General features: G+C 32.8%; 3 protein-coding genes and 1 pseudogene across 3 annotated transcripts; 3 read left to right on the top strand and 1 right to left on the bottom strand.

Annotated features, from left to right (window-relative positions):
* The window catches only part of LOC137809355 (MDIS1-interacting receptor like kinase 2-like), a 21422-nt pseudogene extending 20163 nt beyond the window's left edge, over positions 1-1259 (top strand).
* A 7000-nt stretch (positions 1260-8259) lies between these two features.
* LOC137809349 (uncharacterized) lies at positions 8260-11597 on the top strand. The gene is made up of 2 exons (XM_068610475.1): positions 8260-9102; positions 9150-11597. The coding sequence occupies exons 1-2, from the start codon at positions 8260-8262 to the stop codon at positions 11595-11597; spliced, it is 3291 nt and encodes a 1096-aa protein (XP_068466576.1).
* A 7721-nt stretch (positions 11598-19318) lies between these two features.
* Positions 19319-21183, top strand: LOC137831043 (embryonic abundant protein USP92-like). The gene is made up of 3 exons (XM_068638549.1): positions 19319-19422; positions 20172-20277; positions 20375-21183. Exons 1-3 carry the CDS (start codon positions 19384-19386, stop codon positions 21025-21027), a joined length of 798 nt encoding a protein of 265 aa, XP_068494650.1. The 5' UTR covers positions 19319-19383; the 3' UTR covers positions 21028-21183.
* A 2124-nt stretch (positions 21184-23307) lies between these two features.
* LOC137811159 (large ribosomal subunit protein uL5) lies at positions 23308-26134 on the bottom strand. The gene is made up of 5 exons (XM_068612792.1): positions 25998-26134; positions 25785-25892; positions 25648-25690; positions 23974-24169; positions 23308-23672 (listed from the first exon to the last, which is right to left on the bottom strand). The coding sequence occupies exons 1-5, from the start codon at positions 25998-26000 to the stop codon at positions 23477-23479; spliced, it is 546 nt and encodes a 181-aa protein (XP_068468893.1). The 5' UTR covers positions 26001-26134; the 3' UTR covers positions 23308-23476.
* Between the last annotated feature and the right edge of the window lie 575 nt (positions 26135-26709).

Genomic DNA, 26709 nt, shown 5'->3' with positions numbered 1-26709 from the left:
AGCAAACCACCTTTCAAGGTGTGCTAGAAGGTTGGTTCGCTGGAAATGAAGAAGACATCAATGCCTACACTCACGAGACAAGCAGAAAGCAGATTAACATACCCAAAGTGCTGGATTTCAACTGGCTGAAATCAGAAAAATTGACAGAAACAAGGGTTGTGATCAAGCACCAAAAACTGAAAAAACTGCTAGAATTAACGGGTAATGTATATCCTGACTTGGTTAAGGTGTTTTACACTAACCTAACGTTGGATGGAAAGAACATTGTCTCTTATGTGAAAGGGATCAAGATGAAGATCACAAGTCAGGTGTGGAATTCTGTGGCTGGAATCAAGTATGCTGGACTGAAGGTAGGAAAAGGAAACACCAGTGGAATTCAAGAATTCAACAAGCTGCAATATTATAAAAGCTGCATGAGGAACCCTACACAGAGCATAAGCAGGTTCCATGCAGGCCATTTGAACCTCACTCCACGCCTTGTTGCCTACATTATAGCTTGGCAACTCATCCCAAGAGGTACAAATCATGTTGTTTTGCATGAAGAGGATTTAATCCTTCTATATTGCAACATGAACCAGATTAAGGTAAACTGGGTTTTCATTATCAATGAACACATGTTGAAATCCAAAAGGTTGGTTGATTATCGCTTTCCCTATGCTATACTTGTTTCCAAATTGATTGATTACTTTGGTGTTGATGTTACAAATGAGAGAAACAACCCTATCAAGGTTGTTAGTGAGATTGACAATTCAACTCTCACAAAAATGGGATTCCACAAAATTGAGGACAAGTGGGTGGTTCTCAAAGGCAAGAACCCTCAAGCAGAACATGGAGCCTCAAACCTCAACAATGAAGATGAGGATGAAGTTGTTCCCATGGAGGATGACACTGTCCAAGCTGCAGAACACTCGTGTTATGTTCTCCATCACTCCTATGGTCAAGAGCAATCTGCTGAACATGCTGGAAATCAAAGGACAAGCTCTCCATCTGTAAAAGTCAGAGGAGACTCACCTGCTCCCCAATCAGTGCATGAAGAAGTTGCTGCAACTCATATGAATGCCATTGTGGCCTATCAAACTCCAGAATATCATGGTGAACCATTATCCATGTTTGAAAGGCAAGTTCTGCATCGCCTTGATGTCATGACAGCAGAACAGAGGGCATACTTTGAGACTACTCAAGCAAGGTTTCAACACCTTGATGATCAAATTGAAGGGGTTCAAGTGCAGCTTGCAGAGTTATACTACAAGGATCAGTAGTCTTCTGCTTTTCATGTTTTCCTTATCAGTTTTCAAATTTCTGTAATGCTGAACAATTTGGTTTTATTTTCTGGACTATTATGGTTATGTTTTCTGTTTTATATTTTTTCCCTATGCCTATATGCTGTTTGATGAATCCAAAGGGGGAGAAAAATAACTCACCATGCTAGGTGAAGCTAGCTGAAACAGGAAGTTAAATTCTGCACCTTAAAACCACTTCACATGTTATGCAATGTTTCTGTTTTTCTGGTTTAATATTTGGTGCAGTACAGGTTCTTAAAGCAACAGAGCTATGGGGATTTGTCTCCATCAAACAGGGGGAGATTGTTGAAGATGGTTGCTGCCCCTTCAAGACATGTGTTTGATGAAGACTTCTATGTACATTTCATGTGTATTTTGCTTTGCTTTAAGTGTGTCTTAGGTAGTGTTTAGAGGTTGTTTAAAAGTGGGCTTTTTGCTGAGTAACTCACCTCCTACCCTGGCCATGTGATAAGAACAAGCATAAGTTTTCTTAAACTGTTTTTCACATGTTTTACACACAAAAAAACACGTTTACTGCATAAAAATAAATCTGTTATTTTCTAAATAAACAGATTCATTTTTAAACTGATGTTTTGGCTAAGTCTTGTGAAAATTAGATTTTGTGCATCATGTGTTTTGACTAAGTCTTCTACCTTTCAAAACGAATGTGTTTTAAATAGTTAAGCTTTTCTGTTTTCGTTTTGAAAAATAAATTTGTTCATCTGTAAATGAATAGATTCATTTTGTCTCTGGTGCCATGTCTAGTTCAAACGTTTTTCATTTTTATCCCTGCACCAGAATGGTTGACTAAGTCTCCTCACTTAACAAATTCTCTAACTGTTTTTTGAAAATAAATTTGTTCATTTTATTTTCAATCTGTTCATTTTATAACAGCTTCAACTGTTTTTCAAAAATCTGTTATAAGTTGGTTTTCTATGAAATGAAAAGTTGTTTCTAAGTTTAAGAGTTGTTCACACATTTGAGAAAACAAGTTTTACAGCAGAGAATTAAGAGTTTACAAAGAATTAGCATCTGTTCTTCAAAGATTTCGAAAATCACAAAGTGCTTGTTCTTGGTTGGTTCTAAAAGCTTGGTGTGAGGTGCTGCTACTATTCTAGCAATCCTGTCTACTGGTTTAAGGCAAATTTTTGCATCCTCAATCAGGTGTATTCGTTTCACTTTTCATTTCTTGTAAAAGTTTGATTGTACACTCTTCTTGATAGGGTTTCTTGAAGAGTGTGTGTGTGCTGAAATAGGTTTTTTCAGCAAGTGTACCTAAGTTCTTGTAGGTTTCAAGAACAGTGGGATTTGTGTTGTTTGAATTGTGATTTAGTGAATTTCACCTTGGTTTAGGTGAAGACTGGATGTAGCTCAGTTGAGTGAACCAGTATAATTGCCTTGTGTTCATTCTCTCTCAATCTCTGCACTTAAGTTTCTGCATAATTGTTAAAACAGCAAAGAAATAAATCTGTTCAATCAAAAATAAATCTGTTCTTTCTGGGCTCGGTTCATATTGTTCTTAATTTCTGGAAAACTGTTTGATTTCAAGAAGAACACTTATAATTTGTTAAAAGCCATTAGAACAGGTTGATTGTAATAGATTACTCAATAAATTGTCAAGCCATTAATTGAACCTAAATCATTTTGCTTGGAATTGAAGCTTGCTGTTTTTTTTTATTCACTGGCTCTCAGTCTAATATCAGTGTGTGAGCATCTGGAAAGTCTATCTGCAAAATATTGTGATTAACCTTGCTATATAAACGCTTTTCAAACACACAAACAATGCCAAAATAAATCTGTTCATTTCCATATAGAACGATTTATTTTCTGTAAACTGTGTTAAACACTGTTTTTTCGAGAAGCTTTTAAAAGGTCAATTCACCCCCCCCCCCCCCCACCCTCTTGAACTTTGACACTATTAAACCCAACAATTGTTTTTTCCAAAAACAGTGTCATCTCAAAAAACTTCCGCTAAGTTTGTACCTATAGCCACAACAATCTCTAATAATGCGACTATAGGATCGTTGATGGAAATTGGTTGCTTCTTTCTTTGCAGACTTGGTTTACGACGTTGTTGCTTCAAAATAAAGAACAATTTATGGAATTAAATATAATACATAAATACAAATTAATTTCTAACCATAGTTCAAGAATAGGTCGAACGAGGTGTGTGAGCCAGACTATGAATGTCTGAAATGCCTGGACCACAATAATTACCTCATATGTAGGCAGGGGAACTTGAGCATTAGCAACTCGTATTTTCTTCACCATGACCTTCACCACATCAAGGGGGGAGCCACATTATTTATTAAAGGTATGAACATATCTCCTTATAGAAGATTCATTTTTATTATAATTCAATAGTACATATACTTTAATCATCATCTCTTATATTTCACGAAATTTTGAAAACATTTCGCATTGGTCTTCAGGTGGCATGAAATAAAAGTGGTAACACGAAATCTTCACAATCAAATATGCACCCTAAGAATAACACAAAATGAAATTAACCAAAATTACATAATATATATGAGATGTGGATTACAAGTTATGTACTACTGAACTAATAAAAAGTTATTGTTCTTCCCAAAGTGTCCAATTGAACAATTCAAGACTCAATACATTTACTATCACTACAACCACCTCATCTGCTTTTTATAAAATATTTTTAAAAAAAAATACAATTGGAGGAGTAGTTGACAAATACATGTATTAAATATCAAACAAAAACTAAGGATCTTTGAATGAAAGTCTACTAAATTTGGATCTCTCAATCCAAAATCTAACAATTTGACGATGGTCGGACACTCCAAACTCAATATTAACATACATTAAAGAATTATAAATATACATGCAATTATAAAAATTTAAGAATTCAAATTATACATGCAATTCAATAAATAAAGAATTCTAATTATACATACGATTCAAAAAATAATCAATTCTAAATTATAAAAATCACAACTAATAATCATTTAAATAATAATCTAACTATAATATTAATTATAAAACTAAAATTTCTTTCATATTAGTTATATGTACTGTTATGGGTGAGACCGACACTCGGTCTCTCTGACTGAGACCCACCCAACTGCCCGAGACCTTGTCCACCTGACCGAGATTAGGGAAACCTGGCCGAGACCTGAGAGACTTAGTCGAGACGACCGAGACCAAGGAAGCCTGGCCAAGATCCGAGGGACTTGACCGAGACCACGGAAACTTGGCCGAGACGAGGGGAATCGCCACGGTCTGCCTGGCAGGACGACCCATACATCCATTAACGCTCAAACCAAGGTCAGTGAAGCTAATCCGTCATTAAGGCTTAAGTAATACACCCATAAGTGAGATTCACTCCACTACTCAGGCCCAATAAGGTAAGTCCATTAAAATAATATAAATAGCACACATCCCAAGGAGAAAGGTACGTCATTTATTACTGTACACCTACCTGAGTATCTATCACCCGATTTACTGACTTGGGCGTCGGAGTGCCTTCCGCAGGTACCCCCCATTCGATGTTCACCCGAGACCGAGAGCCGAAGGAGAAGCACGAAGACGAGAAGGACCTCAGTCAAGCACCCAGCAACCTGCCCGACCGAAGGAGAAAGACGGAGACTTCAATAGTTCTCTAGGTTTCATCTCCCTAACAGGAACATTATATAAATAACATAACATTAACTAAAATAATATTAATTATAAAGTCTAATATTAATTATAAAATTTTATTAATACTAATTCTAAGTCTTAATATTAATTATTAAATTTTATTAATATTAATTATATAACTAAAATAATATTAATTATAAACCCTAATATTAATTATAAAATTTTATTAATATTAATTATATAACTAAAAAAATATTAACTAAAATATACTAATTATAAATCCTAAACTTAGTTATAAAATTATTTCAATACTAATTATAAAATTATAATTTAAAAATAAATAAAAACCAATTTGGTGGTGAGTGCAAACAAAGTAGCAATAAAAAGGAGGTATGAGCAGAGGAACCAAAACGGCAACAGAGGAAGCCAAAGAACAGTGAAGTATGAAGTTTGAACCAGAGACAAACAACCTATGACAACCAAAACACAACATTAGTAACAAAAAATGAAAGAAAAAACAAACAAACAACAAATGAGTGGTAAACGATGTACTAACGATGACATAGCAAGGACAACCCTTTCAAAACTCAAACAAACGAGTGAGCGTGTAGGAAAAGGGGGTTGGGATTCTGATTTTAAAAGTCCATATGCAACGGTTGTTCACTAAAATCGTCGTTTGTGGTAACACGTTTAACAATAGACGATAGTTCCCCATATAATCGTCTTTTATTCTCTCTCGCTTAGTATAGACAAGACAATGATCCTCCTCATAATCGTCGTCTATATATTTACATTAAAAGTATCACAATTTTTTTACAATGTTTAACTTAAAACAATATCTATAACTATAGTTAAACTGTCTTTTTGTAATAATGTTTATCTTATTGATTCTATAATTATGATAAATAAGTTTCTCACTTTTTTTCTAAATGATGTTTGACCAAAAGTTTGTAACAAAATCAATTAAGAAAAATAGTATTGGTACACTACAAGAAAATCACTAAATAGAAACTAATTTTAGAGACAAAAAATAATTATTTACTGACTAAATTAGATACTATTTTAGAAACTAAAAAATAATAGTTTTTAAATTAGTTTCTATTATTGTTAAATAGTTTCTAAATTGATATCTGATTAGATACTAAGGTTTTAACTACCAATTATTTAAATTCTAAGTTTGGTAGCAAAAAACTTGGTAGTTAATTAGATACCAATTTAGAAACTATTTAACAATAATATAAACTAATTTAGAAATTAAAAAAAAATTAAGTTTCTAAAATGATCTCTAATTTAATTAGTATAGTAACTAATTATTTTTTTACTTTAAAAAAATTATTTAATAATTTTTTATTTTTTATTTTCAGTGGTTGACCATCATTCAAATTCCTATCATTACATTCAAGAGTTTATTCTATTTGTTCCATAAAATCATGAATTTTAAATTTACTGTTATTATAAGTTTGCAGTAATGTTTATCTTTTTTTATTCAATAATTGTCATAAATAAGTTTCTCATTTTTTTTAAATGATCTTTGACCAAAAGTTTATAACAAAATCAATTAAGGAAAATAGTATTGGTAGAGAATCCTTCAAATTCTTATCTACATTCAAGAGTTCATTCCAAAATCAAGAATTTTGAATTTATTGTTATTATAATCTTTAAAGTTAATAAATCGTGATAACCACATAACTTTTACTTTGATTATTCATATCTTGTACTCATAACCAGTATTAAGATCCTTAGTTAAATCATATCTTAAATCTCACAACTAAGAACAATTAACTTGTTGTGACAAGTACAAAGTTTTCTATAAAAATATTTTTCACTTCTCTCACATATATAATACTCAACCATTATCTTTTCATATAAAAATATTTAAATATAAAACAAAACCACTAATAATTGGAAGGAGAGTAGCAAGACAAAGTTGTTATCATTTTATATCTCATAAGACAAATTAAATTATTATATTTACTTTTTAACTGAAAACATAAACTTGTAGAATGAACTTTAAATTCTAAAATTAATAACAAAAATTTCACAAAACTGTTTTACTTCCATATCCCAAGAACAAGTAAATATATGAAACAAGATCACTAATTATAAATAATTTAATCAATAAAATTATCTAAAATACATTATTTATATAGTTTAAATAATAACTAAGTCATTTTATTATTGTACATAAAAAAAACATTGGAGTTTTGAATACAAAATAAACTCACCAAAAACCGTGACTTATTAGTAATCTCTTTTTTTATATATAAAATATATTATATATTGGTTGTTTAAATTACTGATAAGTACATGTCTTGAAAAAATTAAGAACTAAAATTTAAACGTATTTATTACATGAACTTTATATTATATACATTGATAAAAGTCGTGATTGTGAGTACATTTTATTTTCTAAATTGCATAAGTCAAATCCGGGAGCAAAACTCTTGAAAAACTCGTTACAAAATACAGCATATTACTTTTTATTTTTCAAACATGATTTGTAATGAATAAATATCTTAATATCTATTATAAATATATTTACTGTACTGGTAGGCTAAAACCGAGAGGTTTAGGCCGAGAACAACATTGAGTAAACAAGGGAAAAAGGTTGAAACCGAGAGGTTTAAACCGAAACCTGAAAGGATAATAAAAATCATAATAAAGCCCAATTTAAATAAGGAACTTGCACAAGGGGGTGTAAAAGTAATAAAAAGGTGTGAGAAGAAAGTCCAAAAGTACTGTTGAAGGCCCATCAACGAAACCCTATAAATAGGAGGTCAGCACAAGAAAAAGGTAAGAGTGATTTTATCTGATGAACATTAAACCTTTTCTGACTTTGGCATCGGAGCGACTTGCAGGTACCCCCCACCTGTTGTGAGGAGAAGCCGAGAGCACCAGCCGAGAGGAGAAGCCGAGAGCACCAGCCGAGAGGAGAAGCCGAGAGCACCAGCCGAGAGGAGAAGCCGAGAGCACCATCAAGGAGAGAAGTACCCGGCCCAAGATTGAAGGATTAGTCTTGATTAACCCATTTCAAGTGTTCTTGGTCCTTGTTGTAAGAACATTTTGGCGCCCACCGTGGGGCCGAGGGTCAATTGAGAAGGGTTAAAGACAAGATGAGTCAAGGAGGAGAACAAGGTGGAGATCGGGAAGACAATGTTAACATGCCAATGGCAATGTTGGTCCAATTACAAAAAGAATTCGAGATGTTAAAAAAGAATAATGAAGAAGAATTGAGTATGTTGAGAGCCGAAAACGCACACATGAGGAGAAAGTTACAAGAGGAAACGGTTTTGAATTCATCTTTCGAAACTGTCCAACCGGGGATACAAGTGAACGAGAGGATGTATAATGAAAATTCTCAAACCAGAAGAAGATGGCTTCAAAACTCTGGGGTTTGTGCAGGAACATCTTCCAGAAAACATCCGTTTATGATGTTATAGTCGATACTCCGTTGCCTGACAATTGGAAGAACTTAACCATTGACAAATATGATGGAAGTACGGATCCTGATGAGCATATTGCAATATATACTACTCAAATCAGCTTGTATACATGGAATGATGCTGTTATGTGCAGAGTATTTCCTACAACTCTGAAAGGGGCAACATTGAGCTGGTTTACACGCCTCCCACCTTTGAGTATAGATTGTTTTGATACGTTGATAGAAAAGTTCGGTGCTCAATTTGCAACTAGTCGTCCCCATCATTTAACGTCAATCGCCTTAGTGAACATAAGACAAGAGAAAGGAGAGTCTTTAAGAATGTTCATGGAACGTTTTGGAAAGGTTGCTTTGGGAATCCGAAATCTTAGTCCAGAGGTCACCATGCATCATATGATAACGGCATTAAAACCGGGACCATTTGCCGATAGTCTTTGCAAGAAACCTGCGATCAATCTGGATGAACTAAGGCAACGGGCATCAAAATTTATGCAAATGGAAGAATTAAGGGAGTTTCGAAACCAAGTAAGGGTTGATGGAGGCGAGAAGAGGGTGACAGAAAGAGAACACCCGCCTGTTGCAAGAAGAGCCCGAGAAGAATTCAGAGCTCGAAAGTTCCAGCAATACACACCTCTAAATATGAACAGAGCAAGAATTTTACAGGAAGCCATGGCAGCCGAAATAATACCATCACCAAGAAAAGCAAGAACACCAGAAAGGGCAGACCGCACCAAACATTGTGAATATCATAAAATCATGGTCATCATACAGAAGAATGTATTGGGTTGAAAGATAAAATAGAAGAGTTGATTCATGCCGGACAGTTAAAACGTTTTGTTCAAAGGGGAAATCCAAGAGTATGGTTGAGTCCAGAGAGAGATACGAGGGGGCGAGAGCTGGGTGAAAGAAGGGTTGAAAGGTTGGAAAGGAGAGAAAAACAAGTGGAAAAAAGAGACGAAAGAAGGGTTGGAAGGCTAGACGAAAGAAGAGATAGAATCTATCAAAACACTCAATCAGTAAGACGAAGCAGAGAGCGAAGTTTGGGAAGACCGGTTAGGGGGTTTATAAATACGATCTCAGGAGGTTTTTCTGGGAAGGAATCCTCATCTGCACGAAAGCAACATTGGAGAAATATCAGGTCTGTTAATCATGTTTTCAAAAGAAGAACTTTACCACCAATGCTTTTCACAGACGAAGACTTCCAAGAAATTGATCCAGATCATGATGATCCTATGGTAATCACGGTTGAAATAGCCGAATATGCTGTCATGAAGACCCTGGTTGATCAAGGGAGTTCGGTCGATATCTTGTTCTGGGATACGTTCAAAAGGTTACATTTGAGAGAAGAAGACATAGTGCCTTTTCGAGAGCAAATCATTGGCTTTTCAGGCGAAAGAGTTAACACAAAGGGATATGTTGATTTGGTGACAACATTTGGAAGAGGTAGCAAAGTTAGAAAAATTAAAATCCGATATCTGGTAGTGGACGCATCCACCTCATACAATGTGTTGCTAGGACGATCTTCCTTAAATAAGTTAGGAGCAATCGTGTCAACACCACATTTGGCCATGAAATTCCCAACAGAAAAAGGAGAGATAGCTACAGTTTATGTCAATCAAAGAGATGCTCGAGAATGTTATGCAGCAGATTTAAAAATGAATTTGAAGGTGGATAAAGAGGCTGAAAAAATAGTAGCCATGGTGGACTTGGATCCCAGATTGAATGAGGAAAGACTGGAACCAAAAGAAGAAACGACAGCAGTACTGTTAGGCCAAGACAACAGACAATGCACTTATGTAAGTGGAAGTATGCCTGATGAATTGCTTAGCAAACTTATCACATTGTTGCGTAGTAATAAGGATTTATTTGCCTGGCGGCCGTCTGATATCCCTGGAATTGATCCAGAGGTAATGTGTCACAAATTATCTGTTTGCCGGGAAGCAAAGCCAGTATCTCAAAAACGAAGAAAGTTAGGAGAAGAACGACGACAAGCAGCAATTGAAGAAACTCAAAAGTTAATACAAGCTGGTTTTATCCGAGAAGCTAAGTATACCACGTGGTTGTCTAATGTGGTACTCGTCAAAAAACCAAGTGGACAATGGAGAATGTGTACAGATTACACCGATTTGAACAAAGCTTGTCCGAAAGACACATATCCATTACCTAACATAGACCGACTAGTTGATGGGGCATCTGGCCAAGAGATGATGAGTTTCCTTGATGCTTATTCGGGGTATAATCAAATACAGATGTATGCACCTGATATCCCGAAAACAGCTTTCACCACTGATGTTGCAAATTATTGTTATAAAGTCATGCCTTTCGGCTTGAAGAATGTTGGGGCAACATACCAAAGATTGATGGACAAAGTGTTTAAAGAACAGATTGGAAAGAACCTAGAAGTGTATGTTGATGACATGGTTGTTAAATCAAATGAGATACAGAAACACCTGGAAGACCTTGAAGAAGTGTTTGCTCAAATAAAGAAATACAATATTCGACTTAATCCAGAAAAATGCGTTTTCGGCGTCAGAGGAGGAAAATTTTTGGGATTTATGTTGACAAACAGAGGAATTGAAGCTAATCCTGACAAATGTGAGGCAATCATGCAGATGGGAAGACCAAAAAACCTAAAAGAAGTGCAAAGGCTAGTAGGGAAGTTGAATTCACTATCAAGATTTCTGCCAATATTGGCTGAGAAAACTAAACCGATTATAAACTTGTTGAAAAAATCTGAAAATTTTGTGTGGAGTGAACAATGTGAGCAAGCTTTATCTCAAATAAAGAGCATGGTGGCTGAACCTCCAATTTTAGTAAAACCTGTACCCAATCAACCCATCATAGTCTACTTAGCTACTTCAAATGAAGCAATAGGAGCCGCTTTAATCCAAGAAAACCCAGAGCAGAAACCGATATATTTTGTGAGTAGAACCCTACAAAATGTCGAAACCAGATATCCCAAAGTTGAAAGAGTTGCCCTAACATTAGTGTATGCTGCAAGACGCCTTCGACCATACTTTCAGAATCATCAGGTAATAGTGAGAACAGATTTTCCAATATCTAAAATTTTAAAAAAACCAGAGCTTGCAGGTCGAATGGTGACATGGTCAATGGAGCTTTCGGAATATGGAATCAAATACGAACCAAGAGGACCAATCAAAGCCCAATCTCTTGCAGATTTTATCATTCAGATGCCAACATCAGCACAACAGGACCAGTGGACTTTGTATGTAGATGGCGCGTCAAGCAAAGAGGAAGCGGAGCAGGAATAGTACTTGAAGGACCCGATAACTTCCAAGTCGAAATGGCGCTCAAATTCGAGTTCAAAACATCCAACAATCAGGCCGAATATGAAGCTCTTGTTGCAGGATTGTTATTAGCCAGAGACATGGGAGTGGAAAATGTCCTTTGCAAAACGGATTCACAGCTGTCGGTGGGACAAGTGCACGGGGAGTATCAGGTAAAAGACCCTTTGTTAATGAAATATTATCATAAAGTCTTAAATATTATGCAATGTTTTAACAAGGCCGAGATGAAATACATTCCAAGAGAATTAAATATGAAAGCAGATTCATTGTCTAAGTTAGCAAGCCAACAAAGACCAGTGCAACACAATTCCATCATACAACAAACCCTCAGTCATCCGACAGTTAGTCTCGACGAATGCTTCAATATTGTAACAGCCAAAGATGACTGGATAAACACATACATCGAAATCATAAAGACCCAGGAGCAAGGTGTTCAGCCGGATATCAAAATAGCAAAAAAAGTCGCTAATTTCATTCCAATCGGTGATGAGCTATATAAAAGGGGATACTCTATGCCCTTGTTAAAATGTTTGACCAAAGAACAAGCAGAATATGTGGTCAAAGAACTTCATGAAGGAATTTGTGGACTGCATTGTGGAGCTCGAACAATGGCAACAAAGGTTTGTAGAGCTGGTTATTATTGGCCAACAATCCGAGAGGACTGTGAAGTTTATGTCAAAACATGTAGAAAATGCCAAGAGTTTGGGAGCTTAAATCATATCCCAGCGCAGGAGTTGCAAGAAATCATATCTCCATGGCCATTTGCAAAATGGGGAATTGATATACTCGGCCCATTCCCACTTGGACGAGGCCAAACAAAATTCATGATAGTAGCTGTAGACTACTTTACAAAATGGATAGAAGCAGAAGCATTGACAAAGATAACGGCACAGCAAGTCCAAACGTTTATATGGAAAAATATAATATGTCGATTCGGAATCCCACATACTATTGTAAGTGACAATGGCCGACAATTCATTGACAAAAAACTTATGGAATTTTATGCAGATTTGGGAATCAAGCCCACAACCACTTCGGTCGAACATCCACAAACGAATGGACAAGCTGAAGCCGCAAACAAGGTTATTCTTGGACAATTAAAAAAGAGGTTGGGGACTGCTAAAGGATTATGGGCAGAGAAATTACCAGAGATTTTATGGGCATATCGTTGCACACCGCAAACATCAACTGGAGAAACACCGTTCAATCTCACTTATGGAACAGACGCAATGTTACCAGTAGAAGTTAATGAACCCACATTAAGAAGACAAATGGAAGACTGGAATATCAACAATGAGTGTTTGAGAACCGATCTTGATCTTATTGAAGAACTTAGAGAAAAAGCAAAAATAAAAGAGACGGCAGTCAAACGAAGAGTAATGAAGAGATTTAATGCAAAAGTCAGATTTAGGGCTTTTAAAGAAGGGGATCTGGTGTGGAGAATGCGAACTGATGCTAGAAAGGATCCACGACATGGAAAATTGGCATCCAATTGGGAAGGACCTTTTAGAGTGCTAGAAAACTTACAAAATGGAGCTTATAGGTTAGAAACTTTGGAAGAAAAAATGATACCGAGAACCTGGAATGCAAGTCATCTAAAATTTTATTTCAGTTAGAATAGATGTAAATTACTTATCATATAATGAAGAGGAATTCTCAAGAAACAATCCGTTTTGTTATCTTCCATTATGTACATATACATTCTTCATCTCTCGGTCTTGGATGCTTTCACTTCAGGTGAAATCCCACCCGAGAATAGATTTACATAAACTCTCGGCTTTGGATGCTTTCACTTCAGGTGAAATCCCACCCGAGAATAGATTTAAATAAACTCTCGGCTTTGGATGCTTTCACTTCAGGTGAAATCCCACCCGAGAATAGATTTACAGTTTTTTTTTGGGTTTGGATGCTTTCATTCCAGGTGAAATCCCACCCGAGAATCGATTTACATAGCTTTTTCGGGCTTGGATGCTTTCATTTCAGGTGAAATCCCTCCCGAACAAACAAATAATGCTCATTCTTGAAAATCTTCAAAACACACGAAAACCGAAAGATCAGAATTAGCTTTCGTTTTTTGAAAATCCCTGCTATCAGAATCTTCCTTTAAAATTTTTCAATCTTAAACATTTTATCTACCGAAAAATCAGAGCTAAAACACAATTCCAAAAACCGAAAGTTACTCGTACAATTTACATTACTAAACCGACAGTTGCATATTCCAGTCAATAATATATCAATTACGAATCAACCTTAATAAATTAAAGGTTTTTGATTAATAATTTTATACTTCACAACAAAATTAATATTACCGAAAGGTCCAAGTCATAACAGTTAATATCTTCATGCTCCAACAAAATGTCGTCTTTAAACTAATAATAGAAACCGAGAGGGAAACTCAAATAATTCTAACATTTCTAACGCTTTCAACAAAAGAACTGAAAATTAGCAAGCCTCAACAATTATAACAGAATTATCAGAACATAACAGGATAAAATTACGATGATAACCACAAAAGCTTAAACAGTTATATTAACAAAAGTTCCCAAAAAAAAAAGGAATTACATCACGAATGCAAATATCCAACAAAGCTTACAATTCCAAAACAATTATACTTCTCCACAAGTAACCGAGAAGTATCCGACAAACTAAACCTTAAAACCCTATACCTAATTTTCAATATTAATATCTTCAGCATCATTATCTGGAATCTCATTAGCAGGAACTAGCTCACCATTATAAAAGTCCTTTTTAACATCAAAATTACCTTCATCAATAGGAATTTTATAAAAGTATTTTGCTTGTTGAAGAGCCTTCTCAAAGCCAAGTTTGTGTTGTTCAAATATAAAACTTTCGGCTTCAAAAACATTGGTCTTTAGCTGATTAATCTCCTCATCCATAAGTTTGATGGTGTTCCTGTCAGATTCATTAGCAGAAGATAGCGCCGATACCTTCTCGGTCAAAAGTTGATTCTCCTTGCATAATTGAGCATTCTCCGTAATACATTTCAGGTTTTCATTCTTCAAATCAGAAATTTCTTTTCCAAGACCTTCATTTTCGGTTTCTTGTTGTTCTTTCTGTTCTACCACCTTCTCTAACTCTAATGATAAAGAGTTCATTTTATCCTTATACTCAGCAAAATCATTCTTCAGCTTCTCAAATTCGGACAACGACACACAGTTTCCATTCTTCTCTTTCATCATTTTTCCAATCAAAAGATTTCTACTTGATAATTCAATAACAGAATCCGCTAATGAAGCAGCATCCATATTTTTTAGCATATTGTAAGTTGATTCACTAAAAGATGTTTGAACGAATTTTGCATATTTATTCGTAGCACTAAAAATCGTTTCGGGAAGAGGTTCACATGAAACATTTACACTATGGCGATGGCGCCGAGAAGATGAATGTGACTTCTTGCTGCTCCTATCCCGTTTCTTTGATTTCTTCGAAGGACCAGCAACATCAACATTACTTGTCGGTTCCACCACGTCAACATTAGCAACTGGCTCCACGTTTTCTACTTCCACAACAGGATTCACCACATTCTCGCGTCGGGGAGTAACATCACCCACTTTGTTAAGCAGTTTCGAAAAGTAAGATCGAGCTTTCGGATTAGTACTTGCCATCAGAGCTGAAAATCAATAAAAAATTTAGCAAAGTTAAAAAACTTATCCTAAAAAGCAAGAAAATGCGGAATAACCACGTACCAGTAAGATCTTCTCGAGGATGTGATGAAATATACAACTGAAGCAAAGCATGAGTGGGAACTTGATACGAGAAACGACTAAAAACTTCAATAACATGACGATCGGCCACACCCATCGAATGAAAGGATATTGAGTTAAACTTCACAGGATCTTTCGTCCAATACAGAGGAAATTTTGGAGAATTTCCATTAAAGAAATATTCTCTTCCTAGTGGCTCTATTAGAATTTTGAAAAAACTTCCTTTAAAATCCTTATACGACGACGTAAAAGGCTTAAGAAAACACACATTGGACTTGCTAATAAGGGATAGCCACCCTGGCCGTTTACCAGGCCGAGAACTATAATAGTATAGAAATGCAGAAGGACTAGGAGAAAGTGACAATAATTTACACAAATACTGAATGCTTGCATCGCAGCCCAACCATTAGGATGAAGCTGAGTAGGAGCAACATTAAGAAAATTAAGAACGCCCATTTGAAAATTGTTCAAAGGCAATCGAATATGAAGATCTCTGAAAAAGCAAGCATAAAAATAAAAAAAATTCATAGCTATCACCTTCTCGGCCATGACACACATTATCAACATCACCAACACGCCGAAATGAAATGATATCATTTTCAATATCAGAATAATAAATTTGAGAACGGGAAAGAAAACTCCGAAGTTCGTTAGCAGAACGATACTTCGAGAAATACTCTCGGACTTTAGGATTGACCCATTGATAACCAGGACGAAGGTTTTTCTGGGGTACGACAAATCCAAATTCTTGTGGAACATCAACAGCAGGAGCTCCACTTGAATCATTCATACAAGATGGAGTAGCAGAAGAAGATTTTGACTCAGGAGGAACTTCTTCTCGAACCACTCGGCCAGTTGATTCACCACCCGCGCTTGAAAATTCATCAGTAGCAGAAGAACTTGAAAGAGACATTACCTTCGCAAGAATTGAACGAAGATTGACAATATGCTTCCTTCTAAACAGCAGCAAAGCTCACACAATCATAAAAAACCCAATGGCAAACCTATTTATAGCCCAGGAAAAACCCTAGAATTTCAAACGATATAAACAATGTGGCACCATTCAAACATATGTCATCTAACGGCCAAAATAGCAAGTTCCTGTCAAGTCATGAAAACTGAGCAAAATAAAGCGCAGAAATCAAAGCGTTCCATATCAAATCAAATCAAACGTCAAAAATTATTATATTATATTAAGACACAAATATTTCTTTAAAACTTGAAATAAAATATTTTTGCCTCGGGGGCTAGTGTACTGGTAGGCTAAAACCGAGAGGTTTAGGCCGAGAACAACATTGAGTAAACAAGGGAAAAAGGTTGAAACCGAGAGGTTTAAACCGAAACCTGAAAGGATAATAAAAATCATAATAAAGCCCAATTTAAATAAGGAACTTGCACAAGGGGGTGTAAAAGTAATAAAAAGGTGTGAGAAGAAAGTCCAAAAGTACTGTTGAAGGCCCATCAACGAAACCCTATAAATAGGAGGTCAGCACAAGAAAAAGGTAAGAGTGATTTTATCTGATGAACATTAAACCTTTTCTGACTTTGGCATCGGAGCGACTTGCAGGTACCCCCCACCTGTTGTGAGGAGAAGCCGAGAGCACCAGCCGAGAGGAGAAGCCGAGAGCACCAGCCGAGAGGAGAAGCCGAGAGCACCATCAAGGAGAGAAGTACCCGGCCCAATAATTTTTAAAAAAAATCTAAAATATATAATTAATTTTTCATAATTTGAAGTAAAACTTATATAATATTGTATATTCTTTTTGTTTTTGACTTGTACATAAAATAATTTTAATTTATAAAAAATTAAATATTATTTTTCTATAAAAAAAAAGGTTATGGAAAATCTCATCACGTATATCTAAGTACATTTCAATAATTGATATAAATAAATAAAAGAGTGTTTGGGTGAACAGTGATGGCGGCTATAAGGAAGGTGCAAATATAGCAGGGTGGGGATAGTAACAAACAAATTCAATGAAAATCAGCAAAGAAGTAATATAATATAATGTAATTGTACCTTCATGTCAAGGGTACCTACTCATTAAATTAGTAATGTTTGACCAATTTAAGTCATCATCCCTATAAATGTGTATTATAAAAAAAATTGTATTATTCACATTTTAAATATATTTTTATTTTTAAGTAATCTCTTTTATAAAACTCATGGGTTATAGGTTCAAATATATAAAGATATATTAAATAGTGCATCACCAATAGAAGAAGAAAAAATAAAGATTTTGATATTTGGTCAAATACTTCAATTTAATAATATATATTCACTCTAGTATTTGATATTTGGGAGATATAACATTTATGTTTTATTTTTTTCTTATGTATATAATAATCTAAATATTTGTTAAATAATTAAAAATATAACAGTGTCAAAAATTCAATGCTAAAATAATATTTTTTTAATATAATAAAAAAAGAAATTATAATTATGAATAAATAATCAAACAACTTAAGTTATTTTAATAATATAAAAAAAAATTAGGATAAAAACAATGCATTTGAACTATATTTACTAGGACGAATTTATTTGTTTGTCATCAATACACAATGTATTATATTTAACATGGAAGGACCATAAAAAAATTGTACAAAATTTTAAAATAATTATTAATCTTGTATTAAAGATACTCTAGCATTTTTTATGTCCTCTGACTCAAAGAAATAAAAAATTATGGTCTTAGATCAACTAACCTAGATTGTACCTTCTTTGAAATAGACTATTTTATCATTGAAGTACACATAAGTATGGATTATTTCATAATGATTAATTTTTCTCTTTAAAAGAAGCATAAATCTTAATAGAAGGAAATAAAATTATGTATATTAAAATTAATATAAAAATACATTTTCAATTCTTTATATTATTTCTAAAATAATAATTTATCATTTAAAAGATCTCAAATATGAAAAGATAAATTATATTAAAAACGCTTCTCCTTAAAAGGTTACAATATTAATTATTAGTTTCATATGAAACTAATACATTTCATGAATTTATAAAAAAAATGACATAAAAGTAAGTAATAGAAATATAATAGTTATTTGTACCTCTTAAACTCAAATAACTTATATCTTTTATATATAGAGTTGGTAAGCTTCACTAGAAACAAAAATTAATTGACAATATTTATTTTTCAAATCTATAATAAAATTAACATAAACGAAAGTTTAATAAAAATATTTGGTTACAAAAACATTATTTTTATAAATTTAAAACATCAATACTGAAAAATAAAAATGAATATTATTAAAATATTTTCTAAAACATATCATTATTTTCACTAGAGAAAAGAGGAAAAAAAAGAATTTATCTAAAAACCCAAAGAATGACATTAATTTTAAAATAAAATTAAAAATAAGAATAAAATATATTAAAAAATATGTCATAACGCTTAAAAATGATTATCTCCACAATAAAATTTACAAAAAAAATGATTGATATAATATCAAAATATTTACAAATATCTATAATAGGTTTTATTCGAAGTGTTTAAACTCATGAATTTGACACTGAGATCATAAATTTATCTATATATAGCGATTGTGATTATCTCATTTACGGTGATATTTTTTTAATAATACAAGCACTCAATCAGGAAAAAAAATAAAAATATTTAATAATATGAATTTTTAATATATCAATTTATTATTTAATATTTAATGAAAATGCAGAAAAACATATTTTTAATAGATGAGTGTTTGTTTTAAATTAGTGTAATTTTTTTTTTCATTGTATTAATTGCAGTGGTGGCTATCACAGTTTGTTCTGGTGTGCTGGGAGCAGTGTGTGGTTGGCAAGTTGCCAGAGTTGAATAAAAAATAATAGTTGCCTTAATTGATAGAAGATGGCACAATAATTTATATTTTTCTTGTTGAAATTTGATAACACACAATTATTTCAAAGAAGCTAATAATTATCACTTGAATTCACTATATATATACTATCACCAACTCACCTCATTCCCACACATAAACTCAATAGCTTCCCATAATCTCACTTCACAGCAAAAATGGAGTTTGGATATCTAATCTTTTTAGCTTTTTTATGTGTAAGCCATTTTCCTCCATCTTTGCTATAGCTTCATCATTTTACATTGTTTTACCTTCATTGTTTTAACTTCATCATTTTACATGTTTTTCAAGAATGTATGATTTTCATATCATGAAAAAAAATCTAACAAATCCTAACACTACAAGAAAATCATAAAATAGAAACCAATTTTTAGACAAAAAAATAATTAATTGCTATAGTGATTAAATTAGAAACGATTTTTAGAGACTGAAAATTTTTTTGTTTTTAAATTAGTTTCTATTATGGTTAAATGATTTATAAACTTGTGTCTAATTAGCAACCAAGGTTTTTGCTATCAAATTTAGAATCTAAATAATAAGTAGCAAAAACCTCGGTTGCTAATTAGACACTAATTTAGAAACTATTTAACAATAATAGAAACTATTTTAGAAGCCAACAAAAATTTAGTTTCTAAAATAATCTCTAATTTAGTCACTATAACAACTAATTATTTTTTGTCTCTAAAAATTGATTTATATTTCATGGTTTTATTGTAGTGTAACCTACCAACCACGCAACAAAAATATATTTGATCAGAATAGCCTTTGTCTTTACTATAAGAAACTCAGTTTCAGATTTTATTTTTTTTTAAAGTTCAATTAAGAATACATCTATAAATTTTTTATTTCTACTAGTAAATTACGTGAAATTTTGTAATGTATGGAACAAGTTTTTCTTAACCTATAATTGTTGTAACACTTTTGTTACTTTGAACAATTTTTGCAGCTAACTCTGAGAGAAATTGATGCCTCGCAATCTGCTAAAGATTACTGGTTTTCTGTTTTTCCAAACACTACAGTGCCCAAGCCTCTCAGAGATCTAGTGTTGCCTCGTAAGTTACACCAGTTATTTAAGGAATCAATACATGTTAAATCATGTTGCAATGATGAGAAAGATTTTTGTATGATTGTTCATATTTGTATATGCAGCAAGCAAAGCCAATTTGCCTATTCAAGTGGAAGAAGAGAAACAGTATTGGACTCTCTTCTTTGAACATGAACTTCATCCTAGGAAGATGATGCATCTGGGCATCCACAACAACTCCAACACTAAACCATCCTCAAGAACAACAAGCCAACCTTTTGGAGCATGGCTGCATGGACAAGTATCAGAGAAATATAATCTTGATGAGGTTTGTGGGAAAGAAGCAGGCAAAGGAGAAGAAAAGTTTTGTGCAGCATCCTTGGAATCAATGATGGGTTTTGCCACTTCAAAGCTTGGGAAGAATATCAAGGTGATTTCAAGTTCCTTTGACAAGAATCATGATGAGTACAGTGTTGAGGAAGTGAAGAGAGTTGGAGAAAAAGCTGTCATGTGTCACAGACTGAACTTTGAAAAGGTTGTGTTTTACTGCCACCAAATCAATGCAACAACAACTTATATGGTTCCTTTGGTAGCCTCTGATGGAACTAAAGCTGAGGCACTCACCATTTGCCACCATGATACAAGAGGCATGGATCCTGATGTGCTTTATCAGGTTCTCAAAGTCAAGCCTGGAACTGTACCTGTTTGCCATTTTGTTGGCAATAAAGCTCTTGCTTGGGTACCAAATCTAGGCACCAAGGAATCTTGCTTTTCCTAGATCTTATATGTGTATGCATATTTCATTTATGTTAGTTTCTTATGATCATCAATAATCAAGGACTTTCATGTGGGTGTTCATGTTTTGTAACATGACTTCTATTAAAGTGATTTCTATGCATATGTATTTCAAATAAATTATAGTAGTTCTGAGCTATGTGTGTGTTATTAATTATGTTGGTACCACAAAGTTAGCAATGGGATGTGAGGAATTTTTAATAAAGTAGTGCAATGTTATGTGTAGCTTATTAATTTATGTTGGTACCACAAAGTTAGTAATGGATGAATATGAGAAATTTTTAATGAAATAATCTAATTTATTGATAATATTATCAAAATAAATTATTTTTTAAAATTATTGGAATACGCAACTCGTGTCAACATGTGATGACTTTATTGTTAAGACGTCGCAATGGATAGGATGACTTTGTTTAGTGTTGGTCAAGCATAATTTTAGTGTTAATGATGAAGTCGCATGATTCAACCACAACTTTATTTAACATGTGTTAATCTTTCTTTTCGTATTTTTTAAAAGTCGTGTTAAGTTTTGATAACTTTGATTATGAAACATTTTATGCTTGATTGACACAAGTTCAATTATCTGTAGATTGCACTTAAGTATTGACATAAATTCTACATGTAAACCTTTTGTTATTTTTTTTTATTATTATTATTTTCATTTTCTTTCCTATTTTTTGTTTTGTTATTAAATGTTTATATAAAAATATATTTTATAAAGAAATGAAAAATATTAATTTGTTAAAAATAACATTTGAAGTGATTTGATAAAAAAAAATTATAACGAAAGTGAGACATAGTTGACTTTTTTAAAATTAAAAAATATAAAAATAATAAAGTTTGTGATTAGTGTGGCGATGATAACAAACAAATTCAATCAGCAAAAAAGTAATATAATATAATGGAATTCTAACTTCATTTCGAGAGTACCTACTCATTAAGTCAGTTATAATGTTTGACCCGTTTAACTCATCATCCCTTTAAATGTGTATTATAAAAAAAATTGTATAATTCACATTTTAAATAGATTTTTATTTTTGTAAGTTGATTCTCTTTTATGAAATTCACGGGTTAATTAAATGAGTCGGTTCACATATATAAAGATAATATATTTTTTAATATTAAATAATAAAAAATAAATTATAATTAAATAAATAATCAAACAACTTAAGGTTATATTTACTAATACGAATTTATTTATTTGTCATGAATACAACATCAATAAAATTAAATAAATAACTGTTTTTCAAAAATAAATAAAGAGAAAAGAAGTAAAACTATGGTCCAGATTGCTAATGGGTAACGGTTGACTACAAATCTCAATTTTAAATTAAAAAAAAATAAAAGTTAAAAGTTTATGAAAGAGTCTGTTTTTCCACGTTAATTGGAATGCATAATAAATAGCCACTAGAATATATATTAAATAGAAACAAAAATAAATTTAAATTTAAATATAGTTAACTTTAAATATTATTATATATGTTTTATTACTTATTTTACGACTATCTGTGAAAATTATAATATTTTAAAAAATTAAAATTTAGATCATTAAAAAAATTAATTAAAATATAAATAAATATTACATACATTAATCATTTTAATAAATTATAACACTGTATTAAAAAATTATATTTAATTATTGTAAAGGATATCAATTATAATGTTAATTATAAATAATTGCATTTAAATATAAATTTAAAATAACTATAATATAACTATATCTAATTAAACGTATATAATTTCCAAAATAAAGATTTTTTTGTAAAAATGATTTTTTTTACTTTTAATCTCTCAATAATAAACCTTTTCCAAAACTATTTTTTTAATATTGGAAGAGGGAGATCATTGCAAAATGTTTATTATTTGGTTGAAGAGAATTAAGTGTATTAATTTGGCTGTGAATTTACATTGACATGGTAGTTGGAAAACGTGCAATACCTAAATCTATTAAAAATTAACTGAAAAATAAATTTTAAATCATATTATAATAAATATAGAAAAGTGTAGTAGTTACCTTATAAATTAAAAGATATAATATTAAAATTTCAGTTTACGCATAATTAACATAAGTGAGAAATAGTGATACATTTTTTCCAGTGAGTTTTATGCACCAGAGCCTTCAACAATTGAAAGCATTCTTTCACCCTCACAACTTCATTAACTTGTGGTGATTATATATTCCTCAGAAGGGGCAAAAACTTAAAGGCAATGCAATGAGAAAACCAGTGTTCTATGAATGAATATGTTCTTCAAACACAACGGCTAGAGGAAAGGCAAAATATAGAACATCCAATTAAGGGTCAAGGCGTATTAATATGGATGTCAAAAACAAGTACCTTCAATATTCCAGTAATTCAAGCTATTTAAATGAAGAAGCATCGAATTTAAAACAACAAAACTTTTAAACTCCTCAAAACAACTAGCTAATTTAACTAAACAATTGCCTGTGACTTGTTGAGGATCACACCTTCGTATTTCACCTGGAACCACTTCATAGAATCCTCCTTGGTAACACGATGCTGGATCCCAACACGAGACTTGCAGCGGCGGCGGCGGCCGACGCGATAGCCAGGGCGTTCCAGAACAACAAAGAAGTCCATCCCATAAATACCAGTTGAGGGATCATACCTGAAGAAGAGCCAACGTTCAACATTGATGAAACAATTTTTTTTAATTGAGCATAGTTAGAATGACATGTCAATTACAATAACATTATACAAATAGAAGAACAAACCAAATTCAATGGGCATAACAAAGAAAACAATACATGAAGACAATCATAGATTAAATTTCAATCTGTTCTCATGTAAGAGAAAAAGTGATGCAGTTTTGTATCTTTTAATAACTGGTTCAAGTACTGCAAAATAAGTATAACAACAATTAAATAACATGTATTTTATAATAAAGTGCAAAGAGATTTTAAGCTTACTTGATTCCCAAGTCAATATGCTCCTGAATACCAAATCCAAAGCACCCAGTATCACTGAAGTTTCTTCGCAGAAGTTCATATTCCTTCACCTTCAATCCACTCTCCAGAAGCTGCATTGCCTTGTCACCTCTAACAGTGACATAGCATGCAATCTTTTCATTTCTTCTGATACCAAAAGAACGGACAGTGTATCTTGCTGTCAAAAACAAAGAACAAATAAACAATCAGAGAACAGCCAGTTGCAACTAGAAAAAATTTTGGTGGAGCAGACAATGTTCGCCTAATACAACTTATACTAGCAAACATGTTGCATATAGGAACATTAATCTTCAGAAATAACCATCCCACCACCGTGAAAGACGTTTTGTAAGAAAAATATAAAAAACCACGGATTTAAGTTTAAAATATGAAACATGATACGTTTAAAATTTCCAATGGTTTACAGAAATTATAATATTCTTTGGTCAACACACTTCGCCTAGACCTGTAGTTTAACCAGATATTGTATCTTGAAAACAACCAAGGGATATTGTATCCTGAAAACAATCAAGGGGTTTCAAGGATCTTCGGGTATTTTCATTTTGGCTCCATGCAGCAGACAGGTGGATAAAGAATGAGGCCCTGTTGGTGACTCAACTACAGAGCCAAAATATTCCAATTTAAAGCAGTTAGTTTGAGACCCAAACAAGGTAAAAATTGCAGTCCAATACGGCTTGTTGCAGGACTGCGGCCTTACACACCCAAATACCCTTAATATTGTTACATATTTTCAGAAATTGAAAGACCCTTTACTAAATACAATTCTATGAGGCTAGAGAATATCGGCCCAAGTATTTCACCAGATCTTGTGTCTTGAGAACAACCAAGGGGTTTCAAGGATCTTCTTCTAGTATTTTCATTTAGGCTCCAAGCGGCAGTCAGGTGGCCAATGAATGGACCCCTGCTGATGACTCGATTATAGAGCCAAAAATATCCCCATTCACAACAATAGCTTCTTGAGTTTCCAAACAAAGTTTTAAATTATAACCAACAGCAAACAAACCAAGCCCACAGTTCTATCACAATCCTTGATATTTCAATTGCAGGAAAATGCAGCTTGCATCCACGACACAGACACAGATCAAAAACGACTATTGTAACATTGCAGCCACAGATCAAAAACGACTATTGTAACATTGCAGCCACAGATATGCAGTACCCAACAGATTTCTAAAATGTAACCTGACTCAAACAATCACATTACGACCCTATCCTCAATTCCATGTTAATTAAATTAAGGCAATTGATATATTAGCCTTCTGCACTGTTAGCCAAAGTGATATCATAAACTGAACATAGTGAACTTCAATGAATACATAACTCACAAAATAACAACCTAAGCTACACAATGGGAGGAATGAGTATGAATAAATTACATTCCCAACACCAACAACGTCCCTCTCGCTTTAAAATCTGAGCATTCCAAAAAATTTTAGACGCCTACTTCCCCCAAAAAAAGGGATTCAATCAAGCACATATTCCAGTTGGAAAAACATAGAATAACGAATTCATAGTTACTACATAAACACCCGATCTCTCTTATTACCATTAAAACACAGAACTTTTACAGAAGAGGAAATTATATAAAACCATGTTTAAGTAACCCTAATAATGAGAAGAAGAAAAAAAAACAACCTTTGGAAAACACAGGGGTTTGGCCACTAAGCTGTTCCAACACCTGTAACAACAACAATAAAAAAAGGGTTCAAATCAAAATTAAAATAAAGCAAAAAAATAAGATTTTGAAAAATAAAACGAAAAAAAAAAAGAACCTTTGCGGCTCTGGTGAGACGATCTCCGCTCTCTCCGACGGAGATGTTGAGGACGAGCTTCTGGACCTTGATTTCCCGCATGGGGTTGGATAGTTTCTTCTCCGAAGCCTAATGCAAACAGAAGAGAAAACAGAAAGGGGTTGAATTGAGAAGAACGTGTGAGTGAGAAAGATGAAGCGCGTGGCAGAGATGAAGAGAGAAGCAGAGACTCACCATTGCGAATGGAAGCTGAAGAGAAGGAAGAGAGTTGCAGCGGCAAGATGCAATGGTAGTGGGTATGGGGACAGAGAACAGAGTAAATATGAGAGTGGAAGAAACTAGGGTTTTGGTATGTGTGGGCTATGACTATAATACCCCTGATTAATAATACAGTTTTTGTAATTAATAATTAATACTTTGATTTTATTTTGTTGATAAAATATTTTATAATATTGATTTTAGTCTAATAATAATAATCATAATGATGATATAAATCTAGAAAATGGGTATTTTTTATCCCCAATAAAAAAAAACAAAATTGTATCACTCTCCTAGTATTAAAAGTGAGAGATTATAAACATATGAATCTGTGTAGAGATTAAAATCAAAAGCAGGTTTTCTTAGTAATTGATTTATTGTTACAACATTTAAATTGGTAAAATAAATATTATCATAACATTTTCTTAAGGAGAGAAATGAAACAGAAAAAGGAAATAGAACAAAAATGTTAAATGAAGAATATACTATTTGAATGAAAACAAATTAAAAAAAAAATTGAAAAATATTTTTTTTTTTATTGATTTATATTTGTAGAAGAGGAACGGATGAATAAATTATGTTAAATGTTTTTTGTATAGTTAAAAAATTGATTTTCTGAAAAATATTAAATATTTATTATTTTAAATATATTTTTTCTTTGAATTATTTTACTTAATTTTAAAAGTTT

Source organism: Phaseolus vulgaris, chromosome 11, assembly GCF_000499845.2.
Source record: "Phaseolus vulgaris cultivar G19833 chromosome 11, P. vulgaris v2.0, whole genome shotgun sequence".
NCBI lineage: Eukaryota > Viridiplantae > Streptophyta > Magnoliopsida > Fabales > Fabaceae > Phaseolus > Phaseolus vulgaris.
The sequence above is the reverse complement of the archived record's forward strand: the minus strand, read 5'-3'. Positions and strand labels throughout refer to the sequence as shown.